Raw genomic sequence first — 15,674 nt, 5'->3', positions numbered from 1 at the left:
CTAGAAGCCTGAATAATCTATGAAGCCTGAAACTCTATGAAACAGGAAGTAGAAAACTCTGTTGTTGGTCTAGGAAAGTAACCAGGAAATTCACATTCTGTCCGGTCCATGGTCATGAATGAAGAGACACTCCAGAGAAATTGGAACTCTAAACTTGTACCAAGCATGGATGTGGACTTTAAATTCACACAACCCACATGTGGTACAAACCCCTAAGCTAAGAAATTAACAGAAAAACTGTTTCCAAACCAGTGAAACTTGTAAGGACTTGGCAGAGGCAAACTCGGAACCACTCTGAGGGAATGCCTCCACAGCACTCGCCACCCAGGACTCCCAGAGAAAACAATCCTTACTGTAGATAAAAACACAGTAATTACAAACCTTGCAAGAAAATTAACCACCATATGTGTGCTTCCACTGACACAAACGGAAAAAAAAAATTGCATCCCAAGAAATAGAGATAATAGAACAATTTGAAAGAGATTTGTTGAAAACTGTTTTAAGAGAAAAACAAAGAATGAAGAACAACTGTGTGGCAAGAGTAGAGACTTGCTGGTTATCTGCGGCCTTTATAAAATCCATAGCCCATCAAGGATATGGATACGGGGAGGGGCAGATCTATCTAGATAAAGAAATTGAAGGTCAAATTTTTGCCCTTGAGAAATTCTTAGAAAGTCCAGGTACGGGGGAGATTAAGATGTGTGGCCAAATTAAATAAATTTTATCATTCCACTCTTACCTGCAATTCTCTCACATTAGATAATTCAGCCTCTGGTTCCTTTAAAGTTGTCCCTTTAAAGTTGTTGTATGGATTTGAAATGCAAAACAGAGTCTCTTTGGGCTAGCAGGAGACTTATACATAGACAATTCAGTGATTAGGGTGATGACTTTTGCTCTTAAAACACAAAGATTGAGATGTCTATAACATGTTTGCAACTTGCATTATATTTAATTCATTTTGCATATTGTCCTTCACCTCTTCCTCTTTCCCCTCCCAGACATAAACTTCCCGAGGACATGGATTTCTTTTAGCTTTTAACAACTTTGTTGAGCTGAAATTTACATATCATACAATTTACGCATGAAATTGTACCATTCAATGGCTCTTAGTAAGTTTACATATTAATGCAGCCATCATCCCAATGCAGCTTTAAAACACTGCTATCATTTCCTAAAAGTTTCCTCCTTCAGATTTTCAGTCAATCCCTAACCCCAGCCATAAGTAATTACTGATCTGCTTCTGTTTTTCTAATCATGTGCTCTCTAAAAATTTAATATAAATGGAATCATACAATATGTAGACTTTTGCATCTGGCTTCTTTCACTCAGCATAATGATTTTGACTTTTATTCATGTTGTAGAATGTATCAGTAACCATCCACATGTTGACTGAAATTTGAGTTGTTTTGGGCTATTACAAATAAAACTGATACAGGGAGGTGGTTTGAATTGATGATGTAGGAAGATCCTGAATTCATCTCCTCCCACAGGCACACCAAATTAACAACTACATATGGAATAATTTCCTCTGAAAAAGTCATAGGAACTAGCTAAGAAACTCCTTCACATTAGGCAAATGAAAAGAAGACAGGTAGGAGAGGCTGAGATACAAACTCACCATAAATACCATCCCAAGTGTGGCAATGCACAGTAGGGAGAGAAGTCACCAACCTGGAGCTTCTTCCTGAGGAGTGAAGGATTCATACCCCACATCGATCACTCCAGCTTTTAAGGCCTGCACCTAACAGATGAGTCCCCAAAACATCGGACTTTGAAAACCAACAGAGCTTATATCCCCAAGACCCAAAGGGCTATATTAAACTGAGAAAGAGCTCTTAAAGTGCTCACATGTGGACTCACTCACCCCAGGGCCCAGCAGAGAAGCAGCTGTTTGAAAAGCACCCAGCCTTTATGTGAAAGAGATTAATTTGCTAATCTTAAAGCACCAGTCTCCTAGGGACAGAGGCTGTTGAGGGCCATTTTCACACTCTCCTTCTTCCTTGCTAAAGGTGACAGGCACCATCTTGTCTTTTCTTTTCTCAGTGGGCGCCATCTTTGCACTTTCCCTCTGCCTGCTCCATAATACCAGTGTCTCCCAGACGGGAGATTTTACATGTGTCTGGTACCACAGTTTTTACATCTGGTGCCTTGCTTTTTGCAGCTGCTTCCAGTGGACACCTCTACATCACCTGGCTCTGAGGGTCAGTGAGACTTACACTTGCAGGCCCCCAAAGACTGTAATCAATAGAGAAAGGGTTCTTAAACAGCTACCACTCTCAGGGCACAAGAAGAGACAGTAGACCCAGAAGCTCAATCTTTCCGTGAAACAGGCCTGTTAGCTTATCATCATGGCTGCAGCCTGAGGGGCAGACTTCTAATTAAACACATCTAAAGGCTGACTATAAACCTTCCCAGAGACCTCAGAGGGCTGGCACTGTCTTTGTGCTCTCTTTCTGTCACACCCCAAAGCACCAGTATCTTTCAGAAGGGAACTCTTACCTGTGTCTGGTACCCCAGATTTTACATTTGGTGCCACAGTTTTTGAAGTTGCTGCCCAGCAAATGCCCCCTGATCATCTGGCTCTGGAGTCAGGTGGCTTGCGTTCCTGAGTCCCATGGGACTGTAACAATTCAAGAGAGGGTTATTGGCAGACTACCACCCCCAGGGCACTGCACAGACAGCAGACTGGAACACATCCCCAGTTTTTCAGTGAAAGAGGCCTACTTGCTAGTCCTGGGGCCTCAGCCTGAGTCAAGAGCTTCAGATTTGGCTCACACCTAGATACTATGGAGGTACTCTCAAAGAATGCAGGCTAGGTGACATCATCTTTGTGCTCTCCCTCTGACTCACTCCAGCTCACCTGTGTCTCCCAGTGAGGAACTTATAGATTCATCTGGAGCCCCAAGTTTGCCCAGAGAACACCACCAGATTGCCTGGCTCTGGTGGCTAGCAGGGATTACACTTGTGGATCCACAGGACTGTTATATAAGAATACTTTAAAAGCTGCTTCCTGAGGACCTGAGTTCCAATCTGCCTGAATCTAAGTGCTGACTGAGATCCTCCCCTCTTTAGGCCACTGACAAGTCTTGGCACACCCTAAATTACTGGGAGCTATTAAAAATATAATAGACTGCTTGAACAATCACAAAGGTTTGAGAGACAACCAAAATCTAGGGTGAGTTGAGCAACAAGGTTCATCTCCTACATGAGGTCACCACTTCAAGACTGGAAAAGGTGGTTGTTCTATCTAATTCATAGAAGTCAACACAGAGGGTAAAGGAAAATAAACAGAGGAATATGTTTCAAGCAAAAGAACAAAATAAAATCTCAGTAAAATACCTTAATGAAATGGAGATAAGTAATTTACTTGATAGATTTCAAAGTAATTGTCATAAAAATACTCACCAAATTTGGGAGAAGAATGGATGAGCACAGGATGAGAATTTCAACACAGAGATAGAAAATGTAAGAAAGTACCAAACAGAAGTCACAGAGCTGAAGAATACTATAACTGAACTGAAAAATACACTGGAGGGATTCAACATCAGACTATAATAGATGAAGCAAAGAAAAGTTTACCTGAAGACAAGGCAGTAGAACTCACCCAATCAGAGCAGCAAAAAGAAAAAGAATGGGAAAAAAAGTGAAGATAGCTTAAGAGATTTATGAGACAACACCAAGCAGACTAACATTTGCATTATAGGAAGTCCCAGAAGAAGAGAGAGAGAAAAGGCCATACAACATATTTGGAGAAATAATGGCTGAAAACTTCCCTAACCTGGGGAAGGAGATGGACACCCAAATCCAAGAAACCCAGAGATTTCCTTGTATGAAGAACCCAAAGAGACCTACACCAAGACACATAACTGTATACAGTCGTCCCTTCATATTTGAGGGTTCTATATTCATGGATTCAATGAATAAAATAATCAAACTTCATTATATAATCAAAGGGCATTACATAAGCAGCAGCATAAACATTTTTTCTCAAGTGCACATGGAACATTCTCCAGAATAGACCATATGTTGGGCCACAGAATAAGTCTTAATAAATTTAAGAAGATCAAAATCATATCAAGCTTACCCTTAGCACAGGGAGATCAGCTCGGTGCTTTGTGACCACCTAGAGTGGTGAGATAGAGAGGGTAGGAGGGAGACACAAGAGGGAGGGGATATGGGGATATATTTACATGTGTATATATATATATATATATATATATATATATATGTGTGTGTGTGTGTGTGTGTGTGTGTGTGTATAGCTGATTTACTATTATACAGCAGAAACGAACACAACATTGTAACGCAATTATACTCCAATAAAGATGTTAAAAAATAAATAAACACAGCATTTTAAAACTTACAAAAATAATCATATCAAGCATCATTTCAACAACAATCATATGAATCTAGAAATTAATTAAAAGATGAAAACTGTAAAATACATAAATATATGAATATTAAACATGCTGCTAAACAACAAATGGATCAACAAAGAAGTCAAAAAAGAAGTTTAAAAATACTGTGCAACAAATGAAAATGGAAATATAACATACCAAAATTTGTGAGATGCAGCAAAAGCAGTTCTAAGAGGGAAGTTCATAGCAATAAATGCTTACCTCAAGAAACAAACAAACAAAAAATCTTAAATAAGTAACCTAACTATACTTCAAGGAACTAGAGAAAGAAAAACAAATGAAGCCCAAAGTTAGTAGAAGGAAGGAAATAACAAAGATCAGAGTGGAAATAAATGAAATAAAGACTAAAAAGACAATAGAAAAGATTAGTGAAACTAAGTGTTGGTTCTTTGAAAAGGTAAACAAAATTGACAAACCTTTAGCTATACTCACCAAGAAAAAGAGAGGGCTCACAAAAATAACATAACAAATGAAAGAGGAAACATTAGAAATGATACCACAGATAAAAGGATCTTAAGAGAGTACTATGAAAATCATATGCCAACAAACTGGATAACCTAGAAGAAATGGGTAAATTCCTAGAAATAGACAACATTCTAAGACTGAATCCTGAAGAAAGAAAATCTGAACAGACTGATTACTAGTAAGGAGGTTGAACCAGTAGTCAAAAACTTCCCAAGAAACAGAAGTCCAGAATCAGATGTCTTCACTGATGGATTCTACCCAACATGAAAGGATTAATACCAATTATTCTCAAACTCTTCCAAAAACCTGTAGAGGAGGGAACACTTCCAGCTTCATTTTACAAGGCTAGTGTTACCATGAAACCAAAACCAGATTAGGACACCACAAGAAAATAAAATTACAGGCCAATATCCCAAATGAAAATATATGCAAAAATCCTCAACAAAACATTATCAAACAAAATTCAACAATTTATGAAAAGGATTGTACCCCATAATCAAGTGGGATTTATTCCAGGCATGCAAGAATGGCTAAACAACTGCAAATCAATGGGATACATCACATTAAAAAGTAAAGGCATATATGTGGAACCTAGAAAAATGGCACAGATGAACCGGTTTGCAGAGCAAAAATAGAGACACAGATGTAGAAAACAAACGTATGGACACTAAGGGGGGAAAGTGGTGGGGGGTGGGGGAATGAATTGGGAGATTGGGATTGAAATGTATACACTAATATATATAAAATAGGTAACTAATAAGAACTTGCTGTATCAAAAATATAAATAAAATTCAAAAAAATAAAGGTGAAAAATGATATGATCATCTCAATAGATGCAGGAAAAGCATTTGATAAAATTCAACTTCCACGTATGATAGAAATTCTCAACACAGTGGTTATACAGGGAACATCCCTCAACATAATAAAGGCCATATATGACAGGCCCACAGCTAACATCATACTCAGTGGTGAAGAGCTAAAAGCTTTTCTTCTAAGATTAAGAACAAGACAAGAATGTCTACTTTCACCATTTTTATTCAACAGAGTATTGGAAGTCCTAACCAGAACAATTAGGCAAGAAAAATAAATAAAATCATCCAAAGTGAATAGGAATAATTAAAACTGTTACTATTTGCAGATGACATGATATTATGTATAGAAAACCGTAAAGACTCAACAAAAAAACTGTCAAGACTAATAAATGAATTCAGTAAAGTTGCAGGATATGAAATCAATATACCAAAGTCTGTCGCATTTCTATACACAAATAACAAACTATCATTAAGAGAAATTAAGAATAAAACTCCATTTACAATTGCATCAAGAGAATAAAATTACTAGGAATAAATTTAACCAAGGAAGTGAAAGACTTATACACTGAACACTATAAGACATCATGAAAGATATGGAAGAAGACAAAAATAAATGGAAAGATATCCTATGCTCATGGATTGGAAGAAACAATACTGTTAAAATGTCTATACTATCCAAAGTAATCTACAGATTCAATGCAATCCCTATCAAAATGGCAATGGCATTTTTTTTACATAAATAGAATAAACAATCCTAAAATTTGTATGGGACAATAAAAGACATGGATAGCCAAAACATTTTGAGAAAGAAGAACAAATATGGAGGCATCATACTCCCTGATTTCAAACTGTATTACAAAGCTACAGTAATCAAATCAGCATGGTACTGGCATAAAAACAGACACATAGATCAATGGAACAGAATATAGAGCCCAGAAATACACCCACACATATATGGTCAGTTAGTTAATTTATGACACAGGAGTCAAAAATATACAATGAGGAAAGGCCAGTATCTTCAATAAATGTTGTTGGGAAAACTGGACAACCACATGCAAAAGAATGAAACTGGATAAACATCCTATATCATATACAAAAATTAACTCAAAATGGATTAAAGAATAGAATGAAACACCTGAACCTATAAAATTCCTAGAACAAAACATAGGCAGTAAACTCCTTGATATCAGTTAGTTTGGAGATGATTTTTAAAATCTGACTCCAAACCAAAAGCAACAAAAACAAAAATAAACAAATGGGATTACATCAAACAAAAAAGCTTTTGCACAATAAAGGAAACCATCAACAATGAAAAGGCAACCGACTGAATAAGAGAAAATATTTGCAAATCATATATATGATAGGTGGTAAATATCCAAAATATATAAAGAACACATATAACTCAATAGCAAACCAAGTCAAAAACAAAAAAAACTTGATTTAGAAATGGGTAGATCTGAACAAACATATTTCCAAAGAAGACATGCAGTTGGCCAACAGGTACATGAAATGATAATCAACAGATTGCTAACAGGTACATGAAATAATCGTCAGAGAAATGCAAATCAAACCACAATGAGATCACCTCACACCTGTTAGAATGGCTATTATCAAAAAAACAACAGATAACAAGTGTTGGTGAGGATGTGGAAAAAAAGGAAACCTTGTGCACTGTTGGTAGGAATGTAAATTAGTACAGCCACTATGGGAAACAGTATGGAGTTTTCTCAAAATTAAAAATAGAACTACCATGTGATTCAGTAATTCTGTTCTGAGTATTTATCCAAAGAAAATGAACACACTAGCTCAAAAAGATATCTGCACCCCCATATTCATTGGAGCATTACTTACAATAGCCAAGATATGGAAACAACCTAAGTGTCCATCAATGGGTGAATGGATAAAGAAAATGTGGTGTTTGTGTGTGTGTGTAATGAAATATCATTCACCCATGAAAAAGAATGAAATCTCACCATTTGAAACAACATGGATGGACGTTGAGGGCATTATGCTAAGTGAAATAAGTCATACAAAGACAAATACTGTATGACCTCAATTATATGTGGAATCTAAAACAAACAAATAAATAAAAAACAAACTCATAGATAAAAATAGATCGATGGTTGCCAGAGGTGGGGTTTGTGGTGGGTGGGCAAAATGAGGGGTCAATAAGTACAAACTTCCAGTTATAAAATAAGTAAGTCATGGTGATATAATGTACAACATGGTGACTATAGTTAATACTGTATTGCATTTTGAAAGTTGCTAAGAGGGTAGATCGTAAAAGCCTTCATCACAAGAAAAAATAAATTCATGACTATGTGTGGTGACATGTTAACTAGACTTATTTTGGTGATCATTTTGCAATATATTCAAATATCAAATCATTGTGTTGTATACCTAAAACTAATATAATATGTCAATTATACCTCAATTGAAAAAATAAATCTGATATGAATATTTGTGTACAAGTCTTATATAGACAAAGGCTTTCATATGGAATGGTTGGATCAAATGGCAGATGTTCAACTTTTTAAGAAACTAGATTAATTTTAACTTCCTAGATTTTTATATAAATTGAGTCATAAAGCATGCACTCTTTTGTTTGACCTCTTTAACTTAGTATAATTGCTTTAATCTCAAAAATCATGTTGTGGTATGTATCAGTACTTCATCTTTTTCATACCTGATGAATATTTTTTGTATGGATGTACCAGAGTATTCCTTCACCTGTTCATGAAAATTTGGACTATTTCCAGTTTTGGGGTATTACAAATAAAGCTGGTATGAACATTCATATATAAGTCTTTGTATGAACATATGTTTTGTTGACTGGTCTAGACTTAATAAAGTGATAGAGAAATTACTAGTAATACAGACTGAACCTAAAAGGGAGTTATGTCTAAAGCTGTTACCTTGTAAACAGCACAAAACACTGAGAAGCTCACAGAGTTATTTTTATTTTGATAGTCTTCAACCTACTGTACAATCCTTTTTAGATACAAATATGAGTTGGTCATCTCTACTAGTAGGATATACAGTACCATAGGAATGACTTTGAAAACATCTGGAGGCAAAACAATACAATAGCAAACAGATACAAATGGTAGATAGGAGTTTGCACATGCACGTAAGCCTGATTTTAGAAAAACCTGGAGAGACTGTTGCAGGTTATTTGCTCAATCAGTGCCGAGATCCCTCCCAGGCCTTTTGAAAGAAGAGGTACTCACAACGTGGCACACATTGATTCTCACTATCTGGCGCAAGAGCTGATCATTTTGGGACTCTCCTCAGAGTACTGCGTATGATGATTGGACCATCTTCCTGTTTAAGCCGTTGACAAAGGCTTCAGGATATTTGTTCAGCATTTGTAGAAACTAGACCGCTGAAATATGTCTCTTGCATTTATTTAACAAAACCTGTCTGATGGGAGAGTAAAAACATTCCCAGGAGAAATCGCTGCAATAGTCAGTACCCATTGTGTAGTGCCAAGGAAAGGGCAGATGCTGTCATTTTTGATAGACCACCTCAAGGAGGCACCTTTTTGCACATTGCTATAATTGTCTTTTTCCATTAAAATCAAACCAGGCCTGAGTACCCACATGCTAGGAATCACTAAAAGGTATTTTATTTGATATATTCTTTCAACATAGCCCAAAGGAATGACAACCAGAATTTATTTGTATAAATGTATATACTGGTAGTTTTAGCAACTGGGATCCTTATAATAATGTTTATCACAGTCTCTGGATCTTTTGCCATCTAGTTTGACACTCTGTAATACCTTTAATTTCATGGGAATGAAGAACAGTAAGGCATAAAAAGACCCTGTGTTCGGGTTTAGAGAACATGGGGCCTGCTTAGATGAATCACACCTACTCTAGAATCTGGGAAATATTTATAGAGCATTGATAAGAACCATAGGCACTCATAAATAAAAGAAGGACATGAGATTGGCAGGATCAAAATGAACAGTTATCTATCTCATTACACATATAGAATTATGGCTCAAACTTGACTTTTTGAAAGACCAAGCCTTGGAAGGAAAACACAACCTTGCTAAATATGGATGGGACTTGCACATTCACCAAGCACTTTTGTAGATATTGTCTTATCTGAGCCTCCAAAGTATTATTACCATCGTTATTACATATATGAGAAATCAGTTTGTAAAAGGTTAGGTAATGTACTCAGGGCCAGAGAGTCTACTTTTTAATGATAGATCCAAAACAAGGACCCACATCTCTTAGCTATACAAGGCTGTCTTCCATTTTTTAGACAAGCTTGTATCACAAAACACATGTTCAAAGAAACAATGAATAACCTTGTTTCAGATTAGCCTCACATATATGAAAGACTGTTGATATCAAAGCTTTTGAGAGTAATTGAATGATCCCAAAGGTCCATGACAAGTCATCTTGCTGAGAGAGAAATTTACACTATAAAAGACCAATATTTGGTAACACTCATTGTGGTTAAGCCCAGCCTATCACCCAGCATCCATATGTCTATGAGGTTTTCTTAATTTCCACTGTCTCAGTGTAGACCCTAACTCCAATTAAAATTGTTTCTTGGTGAAAATGGTCCTCAAAGCAAGCCATCTGCTAGTTATGGTGATTAAATAGAAAGGTTCCCAAAAAGTAATAGTTCTTAGAACATGGGAGTTTTGGATCAATTTAAGAATAGAATGGAGAAATTTTACACAGCTCAGAGTTATAATGGGAACAACTTCACCATGTACTCTACAAGGAAAAAAATATTTTTGAAACTGCTTTATCTAGTGTTCCAAGCAGGGCAAAAATTACATGTTATAGAGAAAATGATATGTTATATTATGATTTATGAATTAGGGGATTCCTTTTTCAGAAATGTCAAGATTGTACTCTCTATAGCATTCTTCCCTTACTGATTTACTTTATAAGAAGAAAATAAAATCAACGCCAGCAAAAACATAATTGCTTATATATTTGATGATAAATTCATAATTAAAACAAAGTTTTTAGCTATAATCACAAAGATGCATAGTAAAAAAACTGCAGTATTGCCTAGAATTATTTAAGTACTGTAGGTGACACAAGGAATATCGAAGATATGGTTAGACTGAGTTTTCACTCCATGTACTTTTTATAGATATTCTTATAATTATAAAATTCTTATTTGATTTGAATTATCCATTTTTTCTCAGAATATACAATAATCAGAATTAACAAAATTTCTCTATGCAATCTTAGTAATAATGGATAGTCTATTATATGTTTTCTCACAAATCAAAAATGAACTTATATTTTGATTAATGTTAACTTCAAAGGTAAGTCCAAGTAAGCAGTTATTAATATTCTCAAAAAAGGAAAATAAAAGAGGGTTCCTTCCATATGATTCTTTCATATTAGTTCCTAGGAGGGAGGCAGTAAAAATAAGCAGTTCTAAAATCTTAGTAATTTTCTTTACTTTATCATTTTTGATAATATATTGAATTTTAAAATTTCCCATAGGCCCTTGTAACTATTTTAAAATGTTCTCATTTGCAGTGATAAGGTGATTGGAAGAAGAGTTGTAAATGGGTCACTTCTGAGTTTTCCTTTGGATGTTAAATGGTCCTTTTCTGTCTTCCAATGATAACCAGAGCCATTTGCTCATTTTTTTCTCTGTCATTCTCAGGTAAGCCTCTGAACATCCCTTGCAAAGCATTCTTTGGATTCAGTGGAGAGTCCGGACCAATGATCTACTGGATGAAAGGGGAGAAGTTTATTGAGGAACTGGCAGGTCACATTAGAGAAGGTGAAATAAGGTACAGAACTTGAATTGCTTACTTTTTTTTGCTGTGTTTGCAGTTAAGCAATGGAACATCCTAGAAGAGCTTCTGCCTGGGATTTTAATTGCAACTCCAAATCATTCCATTTTCTAAAAGCTAATCTGGTGGAGAGAGTGAGGCTGACTGCCTTAAGAAATGTTAATGTATAAGCTTCCAATATAAGGAAGTTTTCTCAGGTTCTAAGAATATACCATGGGGTATAATGATTCCCTCAAAGCTGCCTAAGCAAATTCCTTTAAGGTTTCAAAGCTTAGGCCACTGTTTCTCCAGTCCCAGCAAAGATCCAAACTTTGTAGGTGACTCTTCAGACCACAGGGCAAATGCTCATTTACTCCCTGGGAACAGACAACTTTCATATGTCATAAGTATAAAGCTGTGGTAGCAGTAGTAAGCCAGTACTCGCCAAAATAACTGTTGACTCTTGTTAAATAGTGTTTCTTTTTCCCAGTACCCACTGCTCATCCTGAAAGTGACTTTCAGGTTAGTACCTCCCTAGACCTCTTTTCACTCTCCTGTTACACAGATACCTCCCTGATATATAGACATCTATTCTATTGGTTTTCTAATCCTATGTATATGACCACATTGTACAAATAAGAGATAGGTAATTTTTTCTACCTCAGTCTATGGAGTTACCCTTTGATTTCAGAAATGGTGATATATAATGTACTTTTCTCACTCCAGTAGGAATTGGGACCCCTCCCTCTCCACTGCTATTAAGACTCATGAAATGGAAAGCAAACCAGTATTTCAGTGCAACTAATGTTAAAATGTGTTCTTTTCTTTTTCTTATTAAATATATAGCAGTGTAAAAGAAAAACATACACATTATATTATTTACTGTGATTAGGTATAATTTATAGTAACAACCATGACAGTTTCTCTTCATGTGTCCATGTAATAACTCCCCTCTAGGGGTTCATAACTTTGAGGGTCTATGAACCCCCTGAGAGTTTATGCAAAATATTCTCTATAGGAGCATATTTCTAGGAAAAAAAGTACATGAAAATGTACCTGACACCATTAGTCATCAGGGAGAGATCAATCAAAACCATGTGATAATATTGGGTCAGCCAAAAAGTTCATTTGGGTTTTTCTGTAAGATGGTATGGAAAACCCCAACAAACTTTTTGGCCAATACTTCATACTCACTAGGATAGCTATAATCAAAAAGTCAGATTACAACAAGTGCTGACGAGGATGCAGAGAAATTGGAACCCTCATATACTTCTGGTGGGAGTGTAAAATGGTGCAGCCACTTTCTGCAATTCCTCAAATGGTTAAACAAAGAGTTATCAGCAATTCCCTTCCTAGGTATATAACCAAGAGAAATCAAAACATATATCCACACAAAAACTTGTATATAAATGTTCACAGTAGCATTATTCATAATAGATAATAGGTAGAAACAGCTTAAATGACCATTAACTGATGCATGGATAAATAAAATGTGATGTATTCATACAGTGGAATAGTGTTCAGCCATATAAAGGAATAAATGAGATAGTGATACACACTACAACATGGATGAACCTTGAAAACATTCTCAGTGAAAGAAGTCAGTGACAAAAGACCACATATTATATTATTTCATTTATATGAAATGCCTAGAATAGGCCAATCTATAGAGACAAAAGTATATTAGTGTTTGCTTAGAGCTGGGAGAATGGAGCGATAAGGGTAAGTACCTAAAGTATATGGGTGAGTTTTATGGAGTGGGTTTTGGTGTGCTGGATACAGTATTGTAATCTAAAATGCACTATTTTAAAGTGTACAATTCAGTAACATTTAATACATTCACAGTGTTGTGCAACCATCACCACTATCTAGTTCCAGAAATTTTTCATCACCCCAAGAGGAATCTCTATGCCCTTTGAGTCTAAGGCTTCTTTTTGAGGTGATGAAAATGTTACAAAATTGACTGTGCTGATGGTTGCACATACCTGTGAATATACTAAAAAACAGTGAATTGTGCATTTTAAATGGATGAATTGTATGGTATGTAAATGATATCTCAATAAAGCTATTAAAAATACTTCTAATTGATTGTCTGACATAAAACAGATACTCAGAAAAAAATAATCAGTATACTACTTACAAATAGTTCTTAACTATTAATTCCCATTTAATCTTTAAGGTTCCTAATAGGTATCACTTTATTAGCCAATTTCAAGTTAAGGTTTATGAAATTAATGCAAATGAATTTATATTAACTTATTTCAGAAGATACATGTTTAGAATTATTCTCAATATAACTGCCTGTAAAAGACTTTAAGGGTCACTCGTCATTTTTCAGAGAAAGAAACTGTTCCCCAAACAGCCAGTGGTAGGTACAGTGGTACAAAGAAGCAAAATTTCCACTACCAAAAAGCTCAGAGCTATGTTTAATGATCAAAGGTAGTAGTTATATGAGCCTAAGATAATTATTTCCCTTTTCCTATACATGACTAATTGGATTTTTAAAAAAATAAACAGGTTTATTGGCACATAATTGACATACAATAAACACACAATTTAGATTGTATAATCTGTAAGGGCTGATTGATATATGTATTCACCTATGAAACCATCGTCATAATGAAGATAATGAACATATAAATTACCCGTAAGTTTCCTGGTGCTCCTTGCTAATGCCCCCCTCCTGCCCTTCTTTCAAAACAACACTTATCTTTCTGTCACTATAAATCAGTTTGCATTTTATAGAGTTTTATATAAACGGAATCATGCAGTATGTACTCTTTTATTGTCTGGATTATTTCACTAAACACAATTATTTTGAGATTCATCTGTCTTGTTACATGTATCAGTAGTTCATTCTTCTTTTTTATTGCTCAGTATTATTCTATTATATGGATATAAACAATTTGGTTATCCATTCACTTGTTGATGGACATTTGGGTTGTTTCCAGTTTGAGGGCTATTACAGATAAAGCTGCTATGAACATACATGTATGCATCTTTGCATGCATATATATTTCCTTTATCCCTGGATAAATGTCTAGACATGGAATGGATGAATTAGATAGTAAGTGTACATTTAACTGTTTTAGTTCCTTTTAAAGCTTTTTTTTAAAAAAAACTTTACTTTTTAGAATAATTTTAGATTTACAGAAAAATTGTAAAGATAGTGTCTTATTCTGTTCAGCTGCTATAAATTCCATAGACTGGGTGGGTTAAACAACAAATATTTATTTCTCACAGTTCTAGAGATTGGGAAGTCCAAAATCAAGGCACCAGCAGACTCAGTGGCTGATGTGAGCTCACTTCCTGGTTGATAGATGGCCATTTTCTTACTGTACCCTCACATGTCCTCACATGGCAAAAGAGGCAGTTTTTCTTGTTATTAACATCTTAAGTTACTATGGTATATTTGTTACAATTAACCAAAATTGATACGTTATTATTAACTAAAGTCAATACTTCATTCAAATGGCCTTAGTTTTTACTTACTGTCTTTTTTTTTCTCCAGAATTATCTAACTTTTTAAGAATCTTCCAAACTATACTCCAAAGTGGTTATACCGTTTTACAAAAGAAAAGTTAGGCCATGCTGCTGCTCCAGCAGCAAATGATTAGTGGTGGGAGACAAAGCACACATATGTGAAACAGTTTAATCCAGTCCCAGCCACTGTATTAGGTGCCAAATGAGTCACCCAGATATTAAAGCGCTATAGGAAGTCAAACTTTCAGGATTTGCAAAACATCATTGTTTACTGGATTCTGTTAGATCCTCTTTCTCTACCCTCTGCAACCCTTCCAGTAACAAAGGGTGTATACATATATTTTTGCAGGGGAGGCAAGTAACATAGAATTTGTTTTGAAAATTTCACAAAACCTTACTAGCTAACTGGAGACACTTTCAGAGAAGTGCAAACAAAGAGCCAGGAATTCCTGGCCAAGAGAAACATATAGTTGGCCATTTTGTAATATTAATTGTATGATCTATGATCTATTTGGGAGCTTGTGTGGGTGTGGGAATTCATTCAGGCTATGGCCATTTATGCTAACACACGAGTTAATTACTAGATTCTGTTTTCTAGCTTCCAAAAGCTATGTCCTTGAAACAAGGTTTTTACACAGTATGGTGGATTGGAACAAATCTGGTAGTTTCATCAAAAAAAAAGTTGCTAATCATACCATTAGTTCAATCAAGAAAAGATCTGCATTC

At 35.4% G+C, this 15,674-nt stretch overlaps 1 protein-coding gene across 1 annotated transcript in view; it reads left to right on the top strand.

The window, feature by feature from the left end:
* IL1RAPL2 (interleukin 1 receptor accessory protein like 2) overlaps positions 1-15,674 on the top strand; it is a 535,136-nt gene that overhangs the window by 482,004 nt on the left and 37,458 nt on the right. Inside the window, exon 7 of the mRNA XM_060086424.1 lies at positions 11,354-11,483. Within this exon, the coding sequence (XP_059942407.1) occupies positions 11,354-11,483 (130 nt within the window). The remainder of the gene's footprint in view (positions 1-11,353; positions 11,484-15,674) is intronic.

Source organism: Mesoplodon densirostris, chromosome X (genome assembly GCF_025265405.1).
Source record: "Mesoplodon densirostris isolate mMesDen1 chromosome X, mMesDen1 primary haplotype, whole genome shotgun sequence".
Taxonomy (NCBI): domain Eukaryota; kingdom Metazoa; phylum Chordata; class Mammalia; order Artiodactyla; family Ziphiidae; genus Mesoplodon; species Mesoplodon densirostris.
The sequence above is the reverse complement of the archived record's forward strand: the minus strand, read 5'-3'. Positions and strand labels throughout refer to the sequence as shown.